Source organism: Mytilus californianus, unplaced genomic scaffold, assembly GCF_021869535.1.
Source record: "Mytilus californianus isolate M0D057914Y unplaced genomic scaffold, xbMytCali1.0.p SCAF_3, whole genome shotgun sequence".
Lineage (NCBI taxonomy): Eukaryota > Metazoa > Mollusca > Bivalvia > Mytilida > Mytilidae > Mytilus > Mytilus californianus.
Genome location: NW_026262679.1, coordinates 13574665 through 13600745, shown reverse-complemented (window position 1 = coordinate 13600745; position 26081 = coordinate 13574665). Strand labels below are relative to the sequence as shown.

Here is a 26081-nt window from a genome sequence, read left to right as displayed (position 1 = left end):
TTTTTAAAACATTTATTAGATTCATAAACTATCCTGGATTTGTACCAAACTTGGACAGAAGCTACTTACAATCAAAAGATGGTATAGAAAGGAATATTTTTATTAATTTTTTTCCTCATTTTTGTTGAGCCTGCGATTAACAGCAAAAGTAGGCGAGACACTGGGTTCCGCGGAACCCTTACGAATTTTTTTTGTTGAGCCTGCGATTAACAGCAAAAGTAGGCGAGACACTGGGTTCCGCGGAACCCTTACAAATTTTTTTGTACATGTACATTGTACCCGCCCTTCAAAGCAATAAATTGCTCCCTCCTGCCATTTCAACAATAAACTTAATCAAATTACATGTCTATCAGCATTTCTGGTAAACTTGTTAGGGCACAGGATGTTTGTGCTTTTTTAACTGTAACACAATAGGACATTTGTGCTCAAAACACTATGGACATTTGCGCTTTAAATTTTGATACACCTGTATAAAATTGACCGGACATTTGCGCTTTTTACCTATAGTCGTCTACCTGTAATTTTAATGAGTTGTAATCATTATGGGAAAAATGTATATGACTTTTGTCACAATGGATTTTTATCATTGACACCAGTCGGTTATTTATATTAAAATTGTTATATTGAAGAACAGGCACCTCAGGCAAAAATTGAGAAAGAGAAACTATAATATTTATTTGAAATGTGGGCGAAATACCAGTCAGGACAGATTACAAGAGCTAAGGGACAAGGTTCACTTTAGGCCAAATATGGCCTTGGATTTTCAACTTAATCATAAAATTTCAAAATGGCCATAATTTGGTTCTTAAATGGATCTATTTTAAAAGATTTACTTTGTCAAAAGAAATCTTTTCATAAGAGACATTTTGGCTTCAAAATAAGCACATTTTGGATAAATTGTCAAAATACAACGATTTTGTGCATTTTTCGGACCTAAAAGCTTGAGGAAACCCTTGGCTGCAACCTAGGATCCAAATTGTTCTGTAACTAATAGTTGCCAATGATCATATGGAATCCCTAGACACAAAATCTTTCTGGATCCTGGGTGGCGGCCAAAGTAAATTATGGTAAAAACTTTTAAGAATTATTGAAAATTTGACCAAAACTGACATTAAACTCAAATAATGCATACCTAAAGAGTCAATACTTTGTCATTTTTATACGACCGCAAAATATTTTGGGGTCATATATTGCTATTGCGTCACAATACCACAAATGGAAGGTTGGGATTGATTTTGGAGGTTATGGTACCAACAGTCTAGGAATTAGGGGCCAAAAACAAGCATTTTTGTAGTTTCCGGACAATAACTTGTGTGTTAGTGTATAGATCTCTCAGAAATTGTACCACAAGGTTCCATATCACAAAGGGAAGGCTGGGATTGAGTTTGGGGGTAATTGCCCCAATGGTCCAGGAATTAGGGGCAAAAAAAGGGGCCAAAAACAAGCATTTTTCTAGTTTCCAGACAGTAACTTGTGTTTAAGTGTATGGATCTCTCTGAAATTGTACTACAAGGTTCCATACCACAAAGGGAAGGCTGGGATTAATTTGGGTGTAATTACTCCAAGGGGGAGGGGGTTCAAAAAGTTTGGGAGGATTTTTTTTTCCAATTTTTTTGGGGGTTCATATTTTTTTTCTTCAAAATTTTGGAAATTTCAAATGATTGCATAGTATTGCGCAATAACAAGAAATCTTCAATTGCACAGTATTGCGCAATAGCAAGAAATCTTCAATTGCACAGTATTGGGCAATAGTAAGAAATCTCCAATTGCACAGTATTGCGCAATAGCAAGAAATCTTCAATTGCACAGTATTGCACAATAGCAAGAAATCTTCAATTGCGCAATAGCAAGAAATCTTCAATTATACAGTATTGCACAATAGCAAGAAATCTTCAATTGGCCAGTATTGTGAATAGCACAGTATTGTGCAAGAAATCTTCAATTGCACAGTATTGCGCAATAGCACAGTATTGCACAATAGCAAGAAATCTTAAATTGCACAGTATTGCTCAATAGCAAGAAATCTTCAATTGAAAATAAATACAAATCTTTTAACCAATTTCAATGGGATTAATCTAAAGTCTGTAATTTTTGGGGGTTCTCACCTTGTATTACTTTTTTGTATATTGGGCCCCATTTTTAAATTGGTCTACATTGAGGTCAATAGGGTCCAAAATTAAACTTTGTTTGATTTCATCAAAAACTGAATTATTGTGGCTGTATGATATGCTGAATCTTATTGTGCATTTAGATTTTTATATGCCTGTTTACGGGACTTATTATGGTATACCGTTCTGTCTGTCCGTCCGTCGTCAAAATGTCGGACATTAACTCAAAAACACTTTAAATGATTATATGCATGAAACTTTGGTGAATTGTTTATATCTATTGACGTGAGCTCCCTTTCGTTTTTTATAAATTTCAGATTTACCGTTTTTGAGTTTTGGGGTTTTGTTCATTAAAAAAGGGGTATTTTCCAGTTTTCCAACAATAACTCAACAATGCTTTCACCAACTTGCAAGAAATTTTGGTGAATTGTTTATATCTATTGACATGAGCTCCCTTTCGATTTTTATAAATTTTAGATTTTACATTTCTGAGTTATGGGGTTTTATTCATTAAAAAAGTGGGGATTTTCCAGTTTTTGGACAATAACTCCAAAATGCTTTAAGCAGATCGCATGAAACTTTGGTGAATTATTTTTAGCTATTGATGTAATCTCCCTATTGATTTCCATAAATTTCAAGTGTGACATTGAGAAGAAATTGAACTTTATTTGTTTATAGTCTGACAACAGATTTACTAAGTATTGCGCAACAGCACAGTGTATTGTACATTTTTGTGTACAACAGCAAGAAATCTTTAATTGAATATAAATTCAATTCATATAACCAATTTCAAGTTCTTTGACTACATTTATTCAGAAACCTATAATATGTCAAATATTTAATTACAATCCAAATTCAGACCTGTATCAAGCATGAATATTGTGTCCATTTTTGTCCCAACTGTTCAGTGTTGGACCTCTGTGGGCTTATCCAGCTGAGCTCAGCGAAGCAGTTGATTTATTTTGGGCCCTGTTTTCAAATTAGTCCATATTAAGGTTTGAAGGGTCTAGAATTAAACTTTGTTTGATTTCAACTAAAATTAAATTTTTGGTGTTTATTTATATATGCTGAATCTAACCATGTTGTTAGATTTTGGATGTCAGACCATTCTAGGTAGATTAAATGTCCCATCTCAAATTTTTAAGATCTTTGACCACATTTATTTTGTGTCAGAAACCTATGTTATGTCAAAAAATTGATCACAATCCAAATTCAGACAGTATCAAGCTTGAATATTGTGTCCAAACTTGCCTTAACTGTTCAGGGTTAGACCTATGTGGTCGTATCTGGCTGCGCTCAGCGAAGCAATTTATTGTACCAATGTGTTCCTTGGTTTTTGCCCTTTGGATATCATTCACAGTCCAAATTTCCTGACATAAAGTCATTGTATAAATAAAAAAAAATCCACAGTTTTCTATTCACTGAAATTTGTGACATACCGTGATTAGCATTCTTGGACACCGCCTATTACTCGTAACCTGAATATTTCATGCCCTTCTAGCTATAGTAATCAATCTATATTCTCAGAAGATAATGTTATCATCATTAAGCAGAAGAATATGTCATGTATGTCGACTTATATTACTCGAAGAAATATGAAAACCGAAATTTGAAACAGGAAGTTTTGAATGAAACGAAATTATCTGCCGGTAATGGAATTGAACAAAATCCAAAAATCGTAATTTTTTTTTAATGAAAAAAATCGGGGCAGGACAATTTCAGAGGGGCGAGCGGGAATGAAAATCTTTTCAAACGGCATGATAAGATGAAAGATATTTGTTATCCTGATCAATATTATGATTTTTGTTTAGAATTTATTATTGAATTTTCTTATGTTACTTATTTTTTAGGTGTTATACACCATATATATTTAATATATATATATATATATATTGTTAGTTCTATCAATTTACAAAATGGCCTGACGCCGTTGTAAGAATGATCATTGACCTAAGACATTCTATACATATATGTATATACTTTGCAGGTGATTTGAAAATAACTGATAATATACCATCACCATACAGATTGATAGCTGGAAGTCAGTTTTCATTAACTTGTGAATATGATGGAGGAAATGATCAAACAGAGATTTCATTTGAAAAAGATGGCCATCTGGTAGGCCCACAGTTTAATAAGGCCATTAAGACAGTGGGGAATAAAGTGGTTCTGACAATAACGTTGAACAGACCAAATGGTGCAGAGATTGGTGATGGGGGAGAATTTGGTTGTAAATATGGAGTAATGAACAGTTTCAAACATACTGTTGATATATTCGAAGGTAAGCACAATGTAGGTTCAAACCAGGGCTTCCAAAATTATTTTTTGGCAGCCGGACATTTTATATATTATCCCGATTTTAATCCCTTAAGACTAAATAAACAAAAGGCAATTATGGTAATCAGTTGTCGAGTTTGCCATCCCAATGATTGACATTAAAAAAAATGATATTAAACTTTCTTTGATTCAAATTCGAAGTTCTGACGTAAACTGTTAAATTGGCAGTGCAACATCAGTGTACTTATATCTGCCTTAGACTCTTTATTTGTGCAAAATAACGTTGTCAAAAACTTTACTTTCGTTTCTATACTGGATGTTATTTTGACAATGGTAAAACGGACCAGAGACAGATACGTAAATTCCGTGTACGTTTGCAAAGCGTGAATGAGTGGAAGTAGCTCTTTCTACGTTATTTCTTCAAGAAAATATTCGAAATAAACGTGAGATAAAGGTATCAATGACAATTAAAGCATTTTTTGAAGAAATTAGGATGCATAATTAAATTTCACACCTGCGCACACGTGTACTAGTTCAAACAGAGACATGTCTCTAGGTTCAAACAACGTGGTTATGACGATTTTTCATTTTCACCTTTTTAATTTTTTCATCAAATCATATTTGTAAACGTATTTCTAATAATTTAAATCTTTTTGACTAAATTAATTAGATGCAAACCGCTGAAATGTAAGAAAATAACTTTGAATAGACCGATCAATGTCCGGTTCAAAATAGTTTACCTGTCACCTGAACAGGTAAATTTCAGCTGTTTGACAACTAATTAGCCTTGATTAAAATGAGAAGGTATTAAAGTAGGGGTTGTTTTGATAGTACTTAATGATCATGTCACTTTTATGACCGGAAATGTGTGGCTGTTAAAGGCAAAACGTTGGGTCAAAAAGATTGCGAATTATGTTAAAATGACCGTCTCTTAAAGCCTTGAAAACTAAAAAGTAGATGACCGTTTCATGCTTTGCCCAGCCGGACTTTTACCGGACATTATACAAATGTTTGGCATATATGACCGTTTTGGAAGCCTTGGTTCAAACATACTATTGATATTGATTCTCATATAAGTAGGTTCAAACATACAGTTGATATATTCTCAGGTAAGTAGGTTCAAACATACTATTGATATAGATTCTCATATAAGTAGGTTCAAACATACTATTGATATAGATTCTCATATAAGTAGGTTCAAACATACAGTTGATATATTCTCAGGTAAGTAGGTTCAAACATACTGTTGATATATATTCTCAGGTAAGTAGGTTCAAACATACTGATATTTTCTCAGGTAAGTAGGTTCAAACATACTGTTGATATATTCTCAGGTAAGTAGGTTCAAACATAGTTATGTTATATTCTCAGGTAAGTAGGTTCAAACATAGTGTTGTTATATTCTCAGGGAAGTAGGTTCTAACATAGTTATGTTATATTCTCAGGGAAGTAGGTTCTAACATACTGTTGATATATTCTCAGGTAAGTAGGTTCAAACATACTGTTGATATATTCTCAGGTAAGTAGGTTCAAACATACTGTTGATATATTCTCAGGTAAATAGGTTCAAACATAGTGTTGTTATATTCTCAAGTAAGTAGGTTCAAACATACTGTTGATATATTCTCAGGGAAGTAGGTTCTAACATACTGTTGATATATTCTCAGGTAAGTAGGTTCAAACATACTGTTGATATATTCTCAGGTAAATAGGTTCAAACATAGTGTTGTTATATTCTCAAGTAAGTAGGTTCAAACATACTGTTGATATATTCTCAGGTAAGTAGGTTCTAACATACTGTTGATATATTCTCAGGTAAGTAGGTTCAAACATACTGTTGATATATTCTCAGGTAAGTAGGTTCAAACATACTGTTGATATATTCTCAGGGAAGTAGGTTCTAACATACTGTTGTTATATTCTCAAGTAAGTAGGTTCAAACATACTGTTGATATATTCTCAGGGAAGTAGGTTCTAACATACTGTTGTTATATTCTCAGGTAAGTAGGTTCAAACATACTGTTGATATATTCTCAGGGAAGTAGGTTCTAACATACTGTTGTTATATTCTCAGGTAAGTAGGTTCAAACATACTGTTGATATATTCTCAGGGAAGTAGGTTCTAACATACTGTTGTTATATTCTCAGGTAAGTAGGTTCAAACATAGTGTTGTATATTCTCAGGTAAGTAGGTTCAAACATACTGTTGATATATTCTCAGGGAAGTAGGTTCTAACATACTGTTGATATATTCTCAGGTAAGTAGGTTCAAACATACTGTTGATATATTCTCAGGTAAGTAAGTTCAGACTATATTCATGACATTATACCGTATAATAAGAAGAAGATGTAAATGAGGGATGTCAAATTAGTCAATTCTTTTCTATAATCTATTTCACAAATTAAGATTCAATTGATTTAATTCTCTTAACTGCAATTGACTCAACTGATATAATTTGGTCAATTCTTCCCTGTACATGAAGTGCAATTGACTCAACTGATTTGTTAAATTGATCTCTGTACATGTAGTACAATTGAACAAATTGACTCAGTCCAGTTAGAAAGCCAAAAGAGACATTTCTTCTCCATTCATATTAATATTTATGATATAACCATACATTTATCCTTCTTTTCACAAAACAGAAGTAAATTTGTTATTATACTAGTGTTAAAATATTTCCAACATATTTATTTAATTGATAACTTTTGTCAGAGCATGCAGAATGACTCAGAACAGTATATGAAAGATAATAACTTTCCAGAAAAAAAGATTCAAAATTTTCATAGGATTAATTACAGGGTTGCCAAAACCCCAGGTTTTATGAGTATTGCCCGGCCCAGTGGGAAATACTGGGAAAACCCAGGTTTTACTGGGTAATACCAGGCAATACTGGGCAAAATGAAATACTGGCCTGAATTTTAAAGAGGATAAAATGAGAAACTTTTATGTATTTCAATATTTTTCAGTAAAACCAACAGAGGCAGTGGTACCTGTTAAAACGGAGAAAGACAAAACTGGCAAAACTGTGGAATTAAAATGTGAACCAACCTTTGAGAGTATAGCATCAGCACATGACAACAAATATACCATGGAATGGTTCAAAGATGGAAAACAATTGTCTGAAATCGAATCACTGAAGGGACGGTACAGCGAAGACAATAGTAGTCTCACAATCACCAAAGCTAGTAAGCAATTATCTATTTTCCTTGCTTGTTACCAAAGCTCTCTTTATCATGTTTTTCCTGTCTATGAGTAAAACATATTGATTCAGCATGTTAGTCTGTGAGTCTTTATGCTTGTCTGTCATAAAAATTGTAACTGCAAAATTGAAGTTTGCATACCAATGGTAGGATTGCTTCATACCATGTGTAGTTGTGCATATAAAAATGTGTCAAATCACTTTATCTTCAGCAACCTTAACTCTAAAAAGCAGTGTAAGCTATAGCCATCTTTTGGCATACTTTCACTGTAGTCAAATTTCCATTTAAAAAGTCTTCAAATTTTGATTTTCTCTGAAACTATTGCAACAATTGAAACCAAACTGAAGAAAATACAAAGTGAATGTGCTTTTAAAAATTCGTAAGGGTTCCGCAGAACCCAGTGTCTCGCCTACTTTTTCTGTTAATCGCAGGCTCAACAAAAATGAGGAAGTAAATCAATAAAACTATTCCTCTTGATACTAACTTTTGATTGTAAGAAGCTTCTGTCCAAGTTTGGTAAAAATCCAGGATAGTTTATGAATCTAATAAATGTTTAAAAACTTTAACTGCAGACTGAATGTAATGTTAACTGAAAGAAAACAAAATTTCCTTCTAGATACTAGCATTTGATCATAAACAAGCTTCTGTCCAAGTTTGGTACAAATCCAGAATAGTATAAGAAAGTTATTAAAATTTTAAAAACTTTAACCACAGAGTGAATGTGTTGTTTCCTGGCAGAAAATCTAAGTCCATTTAAAAGTAAAATACGGAAAAAATGGATTTATTTTTTTACAAAATTTCCTTCTAGATACTAGCTTTTGATCATAAACAATCTTCTGTCCAAGTTTGGTACAAATCCAAAATAGTATAAGAAAGTTATCAAAATTTTAAAAACTTTAACCACAGAGTGAATGTGTTGTTTCCTGGCAGAAAATCTAAGTCCATTTAAAAGTAAAATAAGGAAAAAATGGATTTTTTTTTTACAAAATTTACTTCTGGATACTATCTTATGATCATAAACATGCTTCTGTCCAAGTTTTGTTGGAATGCAGGATAGTTTAAGAAAGTTATTAAAATTTTAAAAACTTTAACCACAGAGTGAATGTAATATTTCCTGGCAGAAAAACTAAGTCCATTTATAAGTAAAATACGGAAAAAATGGAATTTTATTTTTACAAAATTTACTTCTGGATACTATCTTATGATCATAAACAAGCTTCTGTCCAAGTTTGGTAGAAATCCAGGATAGTTTAAGAAAGTTATTAAAATTTCAAAAACTTTAACCATAGAGTGAATATTTGTGGACGCCGCCAACGACGACGACGACGATGCCGACGGAATGTAGGATCGCTATGTCTTGCTTTTTCGACTAAAGTCGAAGGCTCGACAAAAAGCATCATTTTGTTCTGATCTGGTGAAAAATGCTCTTGATTCAAATATCTAAATTTTCTTATAAAACTTGAAAAACAACCTTTGAAAGAAGACTTTGTATGAATAATGACAGTGAGAATTCCACACGTATTTGTCTGTTTAAATGATCAATTTGAATTGGAATTAATATTTGCAAATAGTTTCTGATTAAACACCACATTTTTAAGATTCTGATATTACCATTTTAAGTTTCTTTTCCATTAAAACTGCAAAATCATCTGTTGTTTTTGTCTCGCCTGCGATGAAAATCAGTTTTCCTATCTGGCTAAAGCATCGTAAACTATTTGTATAAAACTTTATATTTCAGAAGGTAGTAGACCTGGATGCTTCATATTTCCATCTGTCATATGTCCATTGTCCTTGACCTCATATTCATGGTTCAGCGACTGCTTGAAAAAAAATTAAGAGTTTTTTGTCATGTGAATTTCTCACTTATTATGAGCAATAATAGGATAATTAATTTGGTAATATGGGTTTCTTGCAACATCTACATGTCCATCAGGCAGAGTTCGCCGGACCTCTATCTCATTTCATGGATCATTGATCAAGGTTAAAAGTTTAATGATTAGGTCTGTTTCTCAGAAACTATAACCAGTAACTCTATGTTGTGTATGGAATGATTGCAAGGGGTACATGTCAGTCTGACAGGTTTCATCTGGCCTTGACCTCATTTGCATGGTTCATTGGTCAATGTTTAGTTTTTATGCCCCTGCCGTAGTGGAGGGGGCATTAAGTTTTACCCTTGTCTGTCTGTACGTTAGTCCCAAAATTGGTTTTCGTTCTCTAACTTAAGTAAGCCTTAACCAAATGTTATAAAACTTATACACAATGCTTATTACCACATAATACAGATCAAGTTTGAATTTTGGTGGTGTCACTTTTACATTTCTAGAGTTATGCCCCTTTACAAATGGAAAAATTGCTGAATTTTTCATTTCCATTCTCTAACATAAGTTTGCCTCAACCAAATGTTATGAAACTTATACACAATGCTTATTACCTCAAAACTCAGATCAAGTACAAATTTTGGTAGCGTCACTTTTACCGTTCGTCATTTACAGATCGTCATTTACAGTTCGTCAGTTATGTCCCTTTATAGCTTTATATGATATCGATATGCAAGTGGGGGCATCATCTGTGACCCATGGACACATTCCCCATTTATTTGTGTTTTGGTCTGTTTTTCAAATACTATAAGCAGTAGGTCAACTATATTTGGTGTATGGAATGATTTTAAGATGTGCATGTCTGTCTGGCAGGTATTATCGACCTTGACCTCATTTTCATGGTTCATTGGTTAAGTTAAGTTAAGTTTTCCCATTTTGGTCTGTTTTTATACGACCGCAAAAAAATTTTTGTGGTCGTATATTGGTATGACGTTGGCGTCGTCGTCGTCGTCCGGCGTCGTCGTCCGAATACGCATTAGTTTTCGCACTCTAACTTTAGTTTAAGTGAATGGATCTCTATGAAATTTTACCATAAGGTTCAATACCACAAAAGGAAGGTGGGGATTGATTTTGGGGGTTATGGTACCAACAGTTAAGGAATTAGGGGCCAAAAAGGGGCCAAAAATAAGCATTTTCTAGTTTCCAGACAATAACTGTGGAACGGTGTATGGATCTCTCTGAAATTATACTACAAGTTTCCATACCACAAAGGGATGGTTAGGATTTGCTTTGGGGGGTTATTGCTCAAACCGTTTAAGAATTAGGGGCAAAAAAGGGGGAAAAACAAGGTTGTCCTCATTAATGGACAAATACTTTAGTACAAAACATAATTTAAAGCAGTGTAAGGGAGATAAATCAAATACATCATTGAAATTATCTCCCTTACACTGCTTTTAAATTATGTATAAAGTAATGGTTAATGAACAATTAAGATAATTTAAAACAGTGTAAGGGAGGTAATCCAAATACAACGTTTTGGTTACTTCCCTTACACTGCTTTTAAATTATGTTTAAAGAAATGCATATTTATTAAAGGAAGACCAGTATGGCGCATTAGATTTGTAAAATCTTTGACCACATTTATTTATTTGTTATGCCGAATCTAAACGTGTATTTAGATTTTTAATTTTGGGTCCAGTTTTCAAATTGGTCTACATTAAGGTCCAAAGGGTCCAAAATTAAACTTTGTTTGATTTTAACAAAAATTGAATATATGGGGTTCTTTGATATGCTGAATCTAAACATGTATTTAGATTTTTGATTTTTGGCCCAGTTTTCAAGTTGGTCCAAATTGGAGTCCAAAATTAAACTTTGTTTGATTTCAACAAAATTTGAATATATGGGGTTCTTTGATATGCTGAATCTTACCATGTATTTAGATTTTTTATTTGTGGACCCCGCTATCAAATTGGTTCATATTGAGGTCAAAAGGGTCCAAAATTAAACTTTGTTTGATTTCATCAAAAATTGAATTATTGGGGTTCTTTGATATGCCAAATCTAACTGTGTATTTAGATTTTTAATTTTGGGTCCCGTTTTTTAAATTGGTCTACATTAAGGTCCAAAGGGTCCAAAATTAAACTTAGTTTGATTTTAACAAAAATTGAATTCTTGGGGTTCTTTGATATGCTGAATCTAAACATGTATTTAGATTTTTGATTATGGGCCCAGTTTTCAAGTTGGTCCAAATCGGGGTCCAAAATTAAACTTTGTTTGATTTCAACAAAAATTGAATATATGGGGTTCTTTGATATGCTGAATCTAACCATGTATTTAGATTTTTGATTTTTGGGCCCCGTTATCAACTTTGTCCACATTGAGGTCAAAAGGGTCCAAAATTAAACTTTGTTTGATTTCATCAAAAATTGAATTATTGGGGTTCTTTGATATGCCGAATCTAACCGTGTATTTAGATTCTTAATTTTTGGTTCCGTTTTCAAATTGGTCTACATTAAGGTCCAAAGGGTCCAAAATTAAACTTAGTTTGATTTTAACAAAAATTGAATTCTTAGGGTTCTTTGATATGCTGAATCTAAACATGTATTTAGATTTTTGATTATGGGCCCAGTTTTCAAGTTGGTCCAAATCGGGGTCCAAAATTAAACTTTGTTTGATTTCAACAAAAATTGAATATATGGGGTTCTTTGATATGCTGAATCTAACCATGTATTTAGATTTTTGATTTTTGGGCCCCGTTATCAACTTTGTCCACATTGAGGTCAAAAGGGTCCAAAATTAAACTTTGTTTGATTTCATCAAAAATTGAATTATTGGGGTTCTTTGATATGCCGAATCTAACCGTGTATTTAGATTCTTAATTTTTGGTTCCGTTTTCAAATTGGTCTACATTAAGGTCCAAAGGGTCCAAAATTAAACTTAGTTTGATTTTAACAAAAATTGAATTCTTAGGGTTCTTTGATATGCTGAATCTAAACATGTATTTAGATTTTTGATTATGGGCCCAGTTTTCAAGTTGGTCCAAATCGGGGTCCAAAATTAAACTTTGTTTGATTTCAACAAAAATTGAATATATGGGGTTCTTTGATATGCTGAATCTAACCATGTATTTAGATTTTTGATTTTTGGGCCCCGTTATCAACTTTGTCCACATTGAGGTCAAAAGGGTCCAAAATTAAACTTTGTTTGATTTCATCAAAAATTGAATTCTTGGGGTTCTTTGATATGCTGAATCTAACCATGTATTTAGATTTTGGATATTGGACCATAATAGGTGAATGTCCAATTTAAAATTTTTAAGTTCTTAGACCACATTCAATCTGTGTTAGAAACCTATGCTGTGTCAAATATTTAATCACAATCCAAATCCAAAGCTGTATCAAGCTTGAATGTTGTGTCCATACTTCCCCCAACTGTTCAGGGTTCGACCTCTGCGGTCGTATCAAGCTGTGCCCTGCGGAGCATTTTATTAGATTTTTAATTTTGGGTCCCGTTTTTTAAATTGGTCTACATTAAGGTCCAAAGGGTCCAAAATTAAACTTAGTTTGATTTTAACAAAAATTGAATTCTTGGGGTACTTTGATATGCTGAATCTAAACATGTGTTTAGATTTTTGATCATGGGACCAGTTTTCAAGTTTGTCCAAGTTGGGGTCCAAAATTAAACTTTGTTTGATTTCAACAAAAATTGAATATATGGGGTTCTTTGATATGCTGAATCTAACCATGTATTTTGATTTTGGACATTGGACCATAATAGGTAAATTAAAAAAAATTGAAGTTCTTAGACCACATTCTTTCTGTGTCAGAAACCTATGCTGTGTCAAATATTTAATCACAATCCAAATTCAGAGCTGTATCAAGCTTGAATGTTGTATCCATACTTGCCCCAACTGTTCAGGGTTCGACCTCTGCGGTCGTATCAAGCTGCGCCCAGCGAAGCATTTTATTCAAATACTATAAGCAGTAGGTCAACTATATTTGTTGTATGGAATGATTGTAAGGTACATGTCTATCTGGCAGATTATCCGCCCTTGACCTCATTGCCATGGATATTTAAAAATGTTAAGTTAATGTGATACATGTAGTAAAACCTTTATCTTTAAGACTTTCTACATAAAATCAATGGTCAGTAAAGCAGGCAAGACATTTCAGTGTGTGCACTCTTGTTTCTTTAACTCTGAAGAATTAGTAATTGAATGAGAAACAAACTACACAGAATCCTATCTTTGATCTCATCAGGTTGCATACCTGGTAGCAATAATGGAACACAATTTCTCATTGACCTTACATGCAATAACATTAAAGCATTTTTATTTTCTTGTTGAAATAATATCCTAAATCAAACTTGACAGGCCTAGGAAGGTTCATTATTGAAAGTTTGACAATTTGACACATTACATATATATATATATAACAAGAATTTTGTGCCTCTAATTATAAATATTTCCTAATCATGTTATGATTATAATTCTCTATTTACAGAACGTGATGATATGGGAAAATACCAGTGTGTTTTTGTATTCGCCGATAACAACGACAGAATTAATCAGACTGTCTTGTTGAAAGGTATGAGCTAAGTTAAATATTTTAGAGATATACGCGGAGACAGGTAAATGGATATTTGCGACAGTAAAACTACCGATGGACGTCTGCAAAGCTTCAAATATAATACAGTTATCTCTATTCTAATGCAAAATAAACAAATTTAGTCATTCAATGTAAAATTTCCATTAAACAAAAATTCGGCGAAATGATGTTATCTTCTTTGGCGCCTAAACTAGGTGACGTCATAGGTATGCTTCAGGCATCATATGTAAACACCATGCGTTTTCTGGTTTCTTGTCCACTTCAGAATGTAATAAAATTTGATAAAATGAAGATTTCTATGTGTAAAATGAGAGTTTTTATACCCCGCTTTAAAAAAGTGGGGGGATACTGTTTTACCTCTATCTGTCCATCCATCCATCCGTCTGTCAGTCCATCCATTCGTCCATCCGTCAGTCTGTCCGTCCTTCCCATGAATATTTTTCGTTCCATCTTTCTCAGGAACTACATCATAAGGATTTCTGAAATTTGGTCTCAGGGTTTATATAAGTCAGCTATACCGTGTGATACATTTTCAGATTCATTACTCAACAACTTCCTGTTTACTGAACACTTTTATCATTTTACACATGATAGCCCAGTTGAAAATTTTCATCATTTTTTTCAGGAACTACAATACAAGGATTTCTGAAATTTGGTTTCAGGGTTTATATAAGTCAGCTTTACCTTGTGATGCATTTTCAGATTCATCACTCAACAACTTCCTGTTTACCGAAATATTTGGGCAGGGGTATGATCAGTGAACAGTAGCTCACACTTTCACTTGTTTTGCTTATTATTGGAGAAATTACATGTCAGTACATTCCGGTATTCCAAATGTTGGCTTCCTTCGTTACAGACAGGAAGATAGAGAATTTTACTCTTATTGTCATCCAATCAGAAACATTGATACAAAATAATTGCATTAGAATTTTGGTTAACCTATAACCACCAAGAATGATGATGAATCCACAGCATTATGTTATGACTTGTAAGGTATAATACATGCAGGTATATATCTGTATTGCACATGCATTCAAAGTGTACTGAAGTTCAACATATATTTTTGATAGATGAGGAGGAGTAATTATATTCCAAGTTTAGTCATTTCTTATGAATATAAACTATTGCTGTAACTCGATTTGTTAAAAAGGAAACATAGAAATGCAGGAATAGATAAAAAAAAATAGAAACACAGTATTTGTCTGGATATCTTGATACTTAAGAACATATTAGGAAAAAATAGTTTCTTCTTAAAATTTTCCTTTAATCAACCCAAAGTACTGTTGATGTTTAAAAAAGAATGGTAATAAACATTTGTACATCTTGTAGCAAAAAAGATCAGTTACATGCATTTTCATAATAATCAATGGAAACAAAGAAGATAACAAATTCAAGTAAATGAAAAGTCTTATGAGAAGTTACTTGGTCAAGTGTAACAATATAACCATTTTTCATTGAATTTAATTTATAGCTGTACACTAAAAATAATGTTGACCTACATTTAATAAAACTGTTCTAATGAATTTCCATGTTGTATCAAATAAACTAAGTAGCATGTGTCTAAATTGAACTTGTTTAAAATGGAAATCTGTCTTAATCACTTGACTATATTAACACGATATTATGTCCCAGATGGGTTTGTTCTGTAAGGACTTAATGCATAGAACAGATCTAAAAACAAAGTAATTTATGTATGTTTTATAATTGTCATCTTATACATTTGTAGTTCAGACATTACATGTTTATCATTACCAATATAAGATGATGCTGTGTATTCAAGGTACATTTTTTTTAATTCATAAATATATTTTGATCATTGCATAACCATTATTGAAAATTTCCAGTTTTGTGTTTTTGATTATTTAAAGGAACTCCAATGATTGACTCCTCATTTCCCCCGTCTAAGAACCTAGTTCAAGGAGATGATTGGAGGATCACATGTAAAGTTACAGGATTTCCTTACCCAGAAGTCTACTGGTCAAAAGAAGGAGAGCCACTACCTGATGACACTAGAATCCATCTTGAAGATGATGGACCTTATGTTGGTGCAAAGCTCCTCATTTACAGCTTGACCTTTGAAGATCAGGGAAACTATGAATGTCATTCTAACTCAACCTCTGCCTTTAATGGTACCTCAGCTACAGTTAAATTGAGGGTCAAAGGTAACACCAACACTACTCATTATGCAATGAGTTTTATTTTACTATTGATTGATTTGACACAAAAGCAAATAAAAAAGGGGGGGTAAATTTTTTATTTTTTTGGGGGGAGAGGGGGGATCAATTCGCAACAGCAAAGTGTATTGCACAAAAGCAAAAAATTGAATATAAATTCAAATCATATAACCAATTCTAAGTTAATTGACTACAGTTATTCTGTGTCAGAAACCTTTTATGTGTCAAATATTTAATTACAACCAAAATTCAGACCTGTATCAAGCGCGAATATTGCGTCCAATTTTGCCCCAACTGTTCAGGGTTGGACCTCTGTGGTCGTATCCAGCTGCGCTAGGCAAAGCAATTTATTAATGGAAGGGTGTTATAGACATATTTTATATAACTTGTTCAAGTAGATAATCCTTAATTATATAATGAACTGAATAAATAAAAGTGCAAGGTATTTGAATATGTTTGAAATACACCTAAGTAGTAGAAGCAAGGAAAGCACTATTCCGTACAAATGTATTTGCAATAAGATTAAATGATATGAATTTTTGAGTTACAGCTTGTGTTTAGAGGATTTCAAAATTACCAAGTTTTAAATTCACATGGGAGATAGTAAAAATTGTACCTGTTAAGAATGATAACCTGCTTTTAAATGATGCAAAGTCCCAACAAAATTCAAATCTAATAGGCACCTATAAGTTCTTCTACACTTGTAGAGCTGTTTATTTGTGTAATTGTAAGGAAATATAACATGGTAAATCCAGTATTATCATTTAGAAGTCAAACTACTGTCAACAACAAAAAAAAGTGTCTAGCAACTGTTAAGCTCTTAATTTGCCCTGAGTTCAGACATGTTGTGAGTTAAATAAAGATTAGACAATAAACAATTCAGATAGACACTAAGAATAACAAGGTTCCTGACTTTCAAATATGTATACTCCAGAAACAAATATAATGATTCATGTTATATTTTTTTACTCCAGATTACAGAATTATATGAAAATAATATTTCTGTGTAACGGTAATTGAAGATTCATTTAATTGTTGACATGTGACAGCAGGTAAAATTATCAAAATAAAAGTAAAATAACAAAAATACCAAACTCCAAGGAAAATTCAAATTGGAAAGTCCCTTATCAAATGGCAAAATCAATCAAACGAATGGAAAACAACGGTCATATCCCTGACTTGGTACAGGCATTTCCTTATGTAGAAAATGGTGGATTAAACCTGGTTAATTGAATACAATAAACCTTGCAGAACACAATGCACACTGTGTAATATGTTACAAAAAATTCTTGAGGTTTGTCAAATACATCTAGGTTATTGTTAAATTTGAAATTTTGCGGAAAATGTTGACCTTGAAAAGTCAGCTCAATCGATGCTCTAATAGGATTATGTCTCTGGAATATAAAAAAACAACTAACCCATTCCAATATAGGTAATTATAGAAATATTGGTATTATACTTACATGAAGGCAACGATAGAAATAAACCTTTGACACAGAGATATGTCTCGCCTGTCGGCATAAAATTCATAAAAAAAAGACAATCTGATGGACAGCAACATGGTATATTAATATAGTCGCTGGATCATTATCTAGTGCTGTTCCTTGAAATTGTTGCTGAAGTCATAATTATGTTTTTGTATATTACAGATCGTCTTGCCACCTAGTGGCTGTTCCTTGGAATTGTTGCTGAAGTCATTGTTATGTTTTTGTATATTACAGATCGTCTTGCCGCCTAGTGGCTGTTCCTTGGAATTGTTGCTGAAGTCATTGTTATGTTTTTGTATATTACAGATCGTCTTGCCACCTAGTGGCTGTTCCTTGGAATTGTTGCTGAAGTCATTGTTATGTTTTTGTATATTACAGATCGTCTTGCCACCTTGTGGCCGTTCCTTGGAATTGTTACTGAAGTCATTATTATGTTTTTTATATTACAGATCGACTTGCCACCTTCTGGCCCTTCCTTGGAATTGTAACTGATGTCATTATTATGTTTTTGTATATTACAGATCGTCTTGCCGCCTTGTGGCCGTTCCTTGGAATTGTTGCTGAAGTCATTATTCTGTGCATCATTATATTTATCTATGAGAAGAAGAAGAGCAAAGAGATGGAAGATGAAGTTGACTCCCCTGCCACTGATGAGTATGTTTATTCTGTATTATATATTACATGAGGCAATAACAAGTTTGGTTGAAGAAAGGGATGGGTGTATGTTTATTCTGTATTAACTATCACATGAGGCAATAACAAGTTTGGTTGAAGAAAGGGATGGGTGTATGTTTATTCTGTATTATATATTACATGAGGCATATTTTATGAAACATATACATAATGCTTATTACCACCAAATACAGATCAAGTTTGAATTTTGTTAGCATCACTCTAACTGTTCTAGAGTTATGCCCCTTTATAAATGGAAAAATTACAAAATTTTTAGTTTCCGTTCTCTTACTTAAGTTTGCCTCAACCAAATGTTATGAAACTTACACACAATGCTTATTACCACAAAACACAGATCAAGTTTGAATTTTGGTGTTGTCACTTTAAGTGTTCTAGAGTTGTGCCCTTTATAAATGGAAAAATTGCAAAATTTTTAGTTTCCGTTCTCTAACTTAAGTTTGCCTCAACCAAATTTTATGAAACATATACACAATGTTTATTACCACAAAATAAAGATCAAGTTTGAATTTTGGTGGGGTCACTATAACCATTCTCGAATTATGCCCCTTTATAAATGGAAAAAAATGCAAAAGTTTTAGTTTCTGTTCTCTAGCTTAAGTTGCCTCAACCAAATGTTATAAAACTTAAACACAATGCTTTTTACCACAAAACACAGATCAAGTTGAATTTAGGTAGCGTCACTTTAATCATTATCGAGTTATGTCCCTTTATAAATCCAAAAATTGCAGTTTGCCCCAATCAAACATTATGAAACCTATACACAATACTTATTACCTTAAAACTCTGATCAAGTACAAATTTGGGTAGCATCACTTTTATCGTTCTTGAGTTATGTCCCTTTATGTATGCAAGCGGGGGCATCATCTGTGTCCATGGGGACACATTCTCCATTTATTTTTCTATTACCTTTTACATTTATTGCCGAAAAATAAATATAGAATAGTGCCATTTTTATACGACCGCAAAAAAATTTTTCGATCTTATATTGGTATGACGTTGGCCTCTTCGTCGTCCGAAGACACAGTGGTTTTCGCACTCTAACTTTAGTTTAAGTGAATGGATCTCTATGACATTTTACCATAAGGTTCAATACCACAAAAGGAAGGTAGGGATTGATTTTGGGGGTTATGGTACAAACAGTTAAGGAATTAGGGGCCAAAAATAAGCATTTTTGTAACTTCCAGACATAACTTGTGTGTTAGTGTATGGATATCTCTGACATTGTACCACAAGTTTCCATATCACAAAGGGAATGCTGGGATTAATTTTGGGGGTAATTGCCTCAAAATTTTAGGAATTAGGGGGCAAAAAACAAGCATTTTTATATGGACAAATACTTTAGTACAAAACATAATTTAAAGCAGTGTAAGGGAGATAAATCAAATACATCATTTGAATCACCTCCCTTACACTGCTTTTAAATTATGTATAAAGTAATGGTTAATGAACAATTAAGACAATTTAACAGTGTAAGGGAGGTAATCCACATACAACGTTTTGATTACTTCCCTTACACTGCTTTAAAATTATGTTTAAAGAAATGCATATTTATAAAGGAAGACCAGTAAAAATATCTGCAAATGTTGCATCTTTTTTTTTTTACAAAAAAATCCATAAAAAGAAATTGTGGGGGGTCCATTTTTTCTCATTTCAGATTTCAGAAATTAAAAAGAATTATTCTTCAAATATTATTTTTTTTTTCAAATTTCAAATATTGAAAAATTTCAAGAAGTAACCTTTAAGGATGTTCGCTCCTCTTGTTTTTGAACTTTTGCCAGATTTTCGGAATCCTCTGGTTTTATCCATGTGTTGCCATTAAAAATTTGTGTCCACTTACCCCTACATTTCTTTTCAAAATTTTATTACATATTGTTTTAAAAGCCATATTTGGAAATCTTATAAAATCCTTGTTATTTTTTCATAGTTTTTAAAAGAGAAAACTTGACAATGTTAAAAGTATGAAAAATCTAGAGAGAATCATTTCCCGCCAAATTTTTAATGGCTTATATCTCGAAAACAAGCACACGCACCCTTTATTTTTTTCTGTTTTTTTAGTTTCTTTATGTATATACTATCAATTTATAACAGTCTTTTAAAAAGCTTGTTATATTAAAACTGAGTAGCGAACATCCTTAATTGCACAGTATGGCGCATTAGATTTGTAAAATCTTTGACAACATTTATTTGTTATGCCAAATCTGACCGTGTATTTAGATTTTTAATTTTGGGTCCAGTTTTCAAATTGGTCTACATTAAGGTTCAAAGGGTCCAAAATTAAACTTAGTTTGATTTTAACAAAAATTGAATATATGGGGTTCTTTGATATGCTGAATCTAAACATGTATTTAGATTTTTGATTTCAGGCCCAGTTTTCAAGTTGGTCCAAATTGGGATCCAAAATTAAACTTTGTTTGTTTTCAACAAAAATTGAATATATGGGGTTCTTTGATATGCTGAATCTAACCATGTATTTAGATTTTTTATTTGTGGGCTCCGCTATCAAATTGGTTCATATTGAGATCAAAAGGGTCCAAAATTAAACTTTGTTTTATTTCATCAAAAATTGAATTATTGGGGTTCTTTGATATGCCAAATCTAACCATGTATTTAGATTTTTAATTTTGGGTCCCGTTTTTTAAATTGGTCTACATTAAGGTCCAAAGGGTCCAAAATTAAACTTAGTTTGATTTTAACAAAAATTGAATTCTTGGGGTTCTTTGATATGCTGAATCTAAACATGTGTTTAGATTTTTGATTATGGGCCCAGTTTTCAAGTTGGTCCAAGTTGGGGTCCAAAATTAAACTTTGTTTGATTTCAACAAAAATTGAATATATGGGGTTCTTTGATATGCTGAATCTAACCATGTATTTTGATTTTTGGGCCCCGTTATCAAATTGGTCCACATTGAGGTCAAAAGGGTCCAAAATTAAACTTTGTTTGATTTCATCAAAAATTGAATTCTTTGGATTCTTTGATATGCTGAATCTAACCATGTATTTAGATTTTGGATATTGGACCATAATAGGTAAATTAAAAAATTTTAAGTTCTTAGACCACATTCATTCTGTGTCAGAAACCTATGCTGTGTCAAATATTTAATCACAATCCAAATTCAGAGCTGTATCAAACTTGAATGTTGTGTCCATACTTGCCCCAACTGTTCAGGGTTCGACCTCTGCGGTCGTATCAAGCTGCGCCCAGCGGAGCATTTTATTGTTTTTGATACTGAATTTATTAGCAAGAATATCAAGTGAGCCCGCTAGGGTCAGTATCAAAATGTAAAATGCCATTATTCTTTTTATTGGCAATTTGTATTAACAGTTTGTTGTTTTTGTTAAATGAAATGAAATAGTTAAACTATTTTATGTGTACAAAACGTTGTGAAGTTATTCGGTTGTATGAATGAATTCACGTGCATTTCATTGAGCAATTTACACGGATGGACACGAGCATGTGACGTTGCTGCATTGATACGTGACGTCATTGCCTAATATTTTCTTCGAATATCAAGTCCTGTACATGATCTAGAAAAATATTAGGCAGTAAGATCAAATTGAAAATGTAGAAATTGCCTATAAATAAACATATGACATACCCATGACCAAAATTTATTAAATCCAAAAATTATAAAATGTTATAAGCATAAAAACCAAAAAGTTCTTAATAGACTTGTTAAGTCCTTGAAGACTGAGAATGAATGAGATAAAATAAACTTAAAGAAATAAAAAGAATTTTACAAAATTTGCAATAGCAAAAAACACTGACATCTATAAACAGTTTCTTGAGTATAGAAAAAATTGTGCCACAAGATAAAGGCAATGCATTGAATGTTAACATAATATACAGATATCTAAGTTTTTCATGTTCATCTTTTTTCAGTGCTAAAGTTCATATAGACAGAGCTGATGATGTCAGACAAAGAAACAACAGAGCCTAGAGATCTACCTCCAATCATTCCTCAGTCATTCCCAGAATATATAAATAGCCACTGACTACATAATTACAAATATACTTAAGTTCATTACTGTTTTGGTGCATGTAAACATCAAGGAAATACACATGTATTTTGCAATTTAAGATATTATTTTATTGTTATGTTGAAGATGAAAGAAAACCAATTTTATGATCTCATCAATTTATATGTAGTGTGCTATGGAAGAAGGAATTGCCTGAATTGTTATGTATTAAACATTGTTATAAAACAAGATGTGTGATTTGAGTCATACTTAATACACTAGAAAGCAAATGCTTTCCACTACTATGGTTTAAATCTTAAGTTATGTATATTTTTTTTTAACTTGATGAAGACTAAAGCTGCTGAGTCTTTATGATTTAAAAATACATCCATTTGAATATGTATCATGTTATATTATCATTTGCTTAAACATAGCCAAAATTCACAACGGTATCTGACAAAAACTTGTACTATTTTATTGAATAAATAAGCCTACCTACAAATTTTTGTAGTCTAGGTCATCTAACACACACCATGAAGAACAAGTCAAGGACATCAGCATACCTGCTGCAGTTACACATGAATTTTGACTGTGTTTAAATAATCATTTATGTAGACATTCAAATTGAATTTGTTTGTTTATACTTGATCATGTTTACTATTTTTATAAGTAATACATCATTGAAATGTAAATACATTGTTACATGCTTTTTTTTTTATTTCCACCTCTTTGAAGAATATGCTATTCAACTTTTGGAAAATGTCTCCTTTGAAAAAAATACCCATTTAACTGGTAAAAATTTATTGTTTATATAAAAGCACAAACTCGTTTGGTATATTACCTGCTGTTTTAATATACATTGAATTCTTCACATTTGATTAACCATTGCCGTATGTACCGTATGTATGCGCCCTTGCCCATTGTTGTAGGTGGTTGGATGTATAGATACTCACTAAGTGGTCTTTTTATTTGATGGCAGGTGGATAATTTGTTTCCAAATTGGCAGTCATCCACATTTCTTTGTTTTAAAAAGATATTTCTTTGGGTTTTCTTTAAAGAGGTGGACTGATAAAGCTACCTTTTTTTATATTAACAAAGTGTATTGGATGTGTAGAGTGTATTATTGGATAAGTATCTTTTTTTCATATTTAAAAGATTGAATGGTTGTTAGAGAAAAAAAATATAACCAGAATTTTTGTAGCAAAATGAAGTAGGTCATGAATATTGTTAGAACTTTCTGATAATCTATGTAATATTTTTGTGTTTTAAGCATAAGTAAAAAATATATAGTTTTTATAACAAATAGTGCTTGTTTTGAAATCAACAATAAATTAAAAATATAAACAAAACAATACCAATATCGATTTGTAGTGTAACAGTTATTGTCAGAAATAACAGTCAGAAAATTATAGTAAAACATTGGTACACAGGTACATTTTGGGTCTTGTGGTTATGTTACAAAATGTTTTATAAACAATCTTCATGTTGACAATAGTATCTGGAAGTCCACCAGTATTTACCAATTAACAATGCTGAGAACAATAAACTGACTAAAAGATGGTGAAGTTCAGATGATCCCTAGTAAGATTTCAATGAAGGGTATGACCTGTAAATTTTTTATTTTTGTTTTATTAGCATTTTTAAGATTGTTTCTTGCTGCCTTATATCATTCAGATGCCATTACACAGTGTGTAAATATTTTATTGCTTATGATTTTAATTAATGGGAGATTAAATAAGTCTTTGAGACATTTGCAATATGTGATTTGTGTGAGAGTGTAAGAAAGAAAAATATTTCTTTTATTTTAATGTTGTCTGTGTTTTATTAAAAAAGGTACTTCAACATTGTAATAAAATAACGACTTCTATATGTGAGGGTTGTTTTTAAGAAGATACATAAAAAAGTACTTTAAATGTTATGGACTTCAAATAATGTTGTCCTATAAACACTCTGATAGCTGGCAGATAAAACCAAAAATGAAGGATAAATGAATAAGTAATATACAGATTATGAAAAATCTATTAGGACAAACTTTACAGTGAAAGATTGAAAAGAACAATGTATTGAGTGTTCAATTTTAAATGAGTTTATTTATCAGACTCAATAAATTATTTTCATTTGATTTTAATCCAACAGTATGATTTTGTAAGTCTGGACGTTGTTACAGTAAAGTGCTATTTCAATAGTTCCTAATGATTAAATCTGTGCAATGTTCTCACATGAATAGTATAGTCATTATATAGGGCAGTTTATGGGTGTATATTAGGTTGGTTTTATATAGATAAATGAGGGTGAATGAGACATGTTATTATGTAACTTGTAAATATCTATTGGTTGAGAAAATATGTCAATGATGTTTATGTGAAAATTTGATAAAAGAAATGAGAAATATTGATTTGAATTAAACAAACAGCTGCAGGGTGCCTGATAAATTATGAATATAAGATCTGTTTCTTTAAATTTTTTGAAAATTTCTATCGATATAAAATTTTATAGTGTCTAAATTTCATTTATCATGCCTAATAGGATTGGAACCTACTAGAAATTAAATAGTACAACATAGTTTGTTTATCTGTGTTGATCTGTACCTGTACTTGTGTTATAATTATTCAGAATTTGCTTTAGAATTAATGAGTATATGACTTTGAATTATTTAAGGGATGTTAAATGTGATAGTATCAATAAACTGAATGTACCCATCCTGTCTTGTTATTATACACCCTTTTTCTCCATACTAAGTCAGTGCTTTTCTCTATGTAAATTGTAAATAGCATACTTATGAAAGAAATAAGTGTTATTATTTTCACCTCAGGTTCATGTGGTTTGGTATAGACATATCAGATTTATTTACCAGTGTTTGTACAAATGTTGTAGGTAATGTGACTTATTCTTTCTTTGGTTAAATGCAAATTATTAAAACTGGGGTAATTAACTACAGGTTACATAATTTTTACTGTTAGAGATTGAGAATGCACTTGTTTACTTATTTTCACCCTCTCTGAAAACCATTACACATTTTTAGCTTAACTGGCAAATGATAGTATTGCAATCACTTGGCTTCTGATTTCTGATAACTTTTTATACTTTCTCAATAATGATACTTTCAAACAAAGCTAATATCTTGTCTGTATCTATGAAAAGAACAGAAGACAATACAAATGGGCATTTAAAACCATATCTCAAAGAACAACAAAGCTAAAATAAAAAAAGCTTGCAGACAAAGTACTGTCAATAAACCATTACAAAGAATAACTGGTACTCTACTAAAACTAGGGGTGAGCCTAGGTATTATGATAGGATCAGAAGTTCCTTCCCATCTAGTGTCTCCTGTAAATATCTGTTGACATGTCACATCAAGTAATTAGCTATGATATACTAGTATTAGTGAACTGTAATATGTCTGTTGTCAAACCTTTTTAAGAAACATTACCAATTCATGTAAATGCATTAATTTTGATACATTAATGAATAATACATTTTTTCAGGACATAAAAATGCAACATGAAACCCTTTAAAAACTTGGTTGTTTACAACTTCAGCCTTTGATCTCAGGTGGATAGTTGTCTCGTTGACAAACCACATCCAGGATCCTAGTATGCTCCTTGAAATATTTGAAGGGGATATAGTTATCTTTGTAAATCTGTTCGTGTCTCTGAAACAAAGGGTTTCTGGATGATTACTTGAATATCCCTTGTTCGATTGCCCTACTGCTTTCTATGTTATATTCTGCATTTTTCTAGCATTAATGGCTTCCATGGCT

The 26081-nt window shown here is 32.0% G+C and overlaps 1 protein-coding gene across 5 annotated transcripts in view; it reads left to right on the top strand.

The window, feature by feature from the left end:
* LOC127732977 (neuroplastin-like) overlaps window positions 1-25020 on the top strand; it is a 38735-nt gene extending 13715 nt beyond the window's left edge. The window contains exons 2-7 of one of the 5 annotated variants that reach the window (XM_052242227.1): window positions 4096-4389; window positions 7353-7571; window positions 13906-13989; window positions 15879-16172; window positions 18193-18325; window positions 22245-25020. In XM_052242227.1, the coding sequence (XP_052098187.1) occupies window positions 4096-4389; window positions 7353-7571; window positions 13906-13989; window positions 15879-16172; window positions 18193-18325; window positions 22245-22302 (1082 nt within the window). In that variant the 3' untranslated portion in view covers window positions 22303-25020. The other 4 variants (XM_052242228.1, XM_052242231.1, XM_052242229.1 and 1 more) reach the window with 4 other exon arrangements.
* The last annotated feature ends 1061 nt before the right edge of the window (window positions 25021-26081 follow it).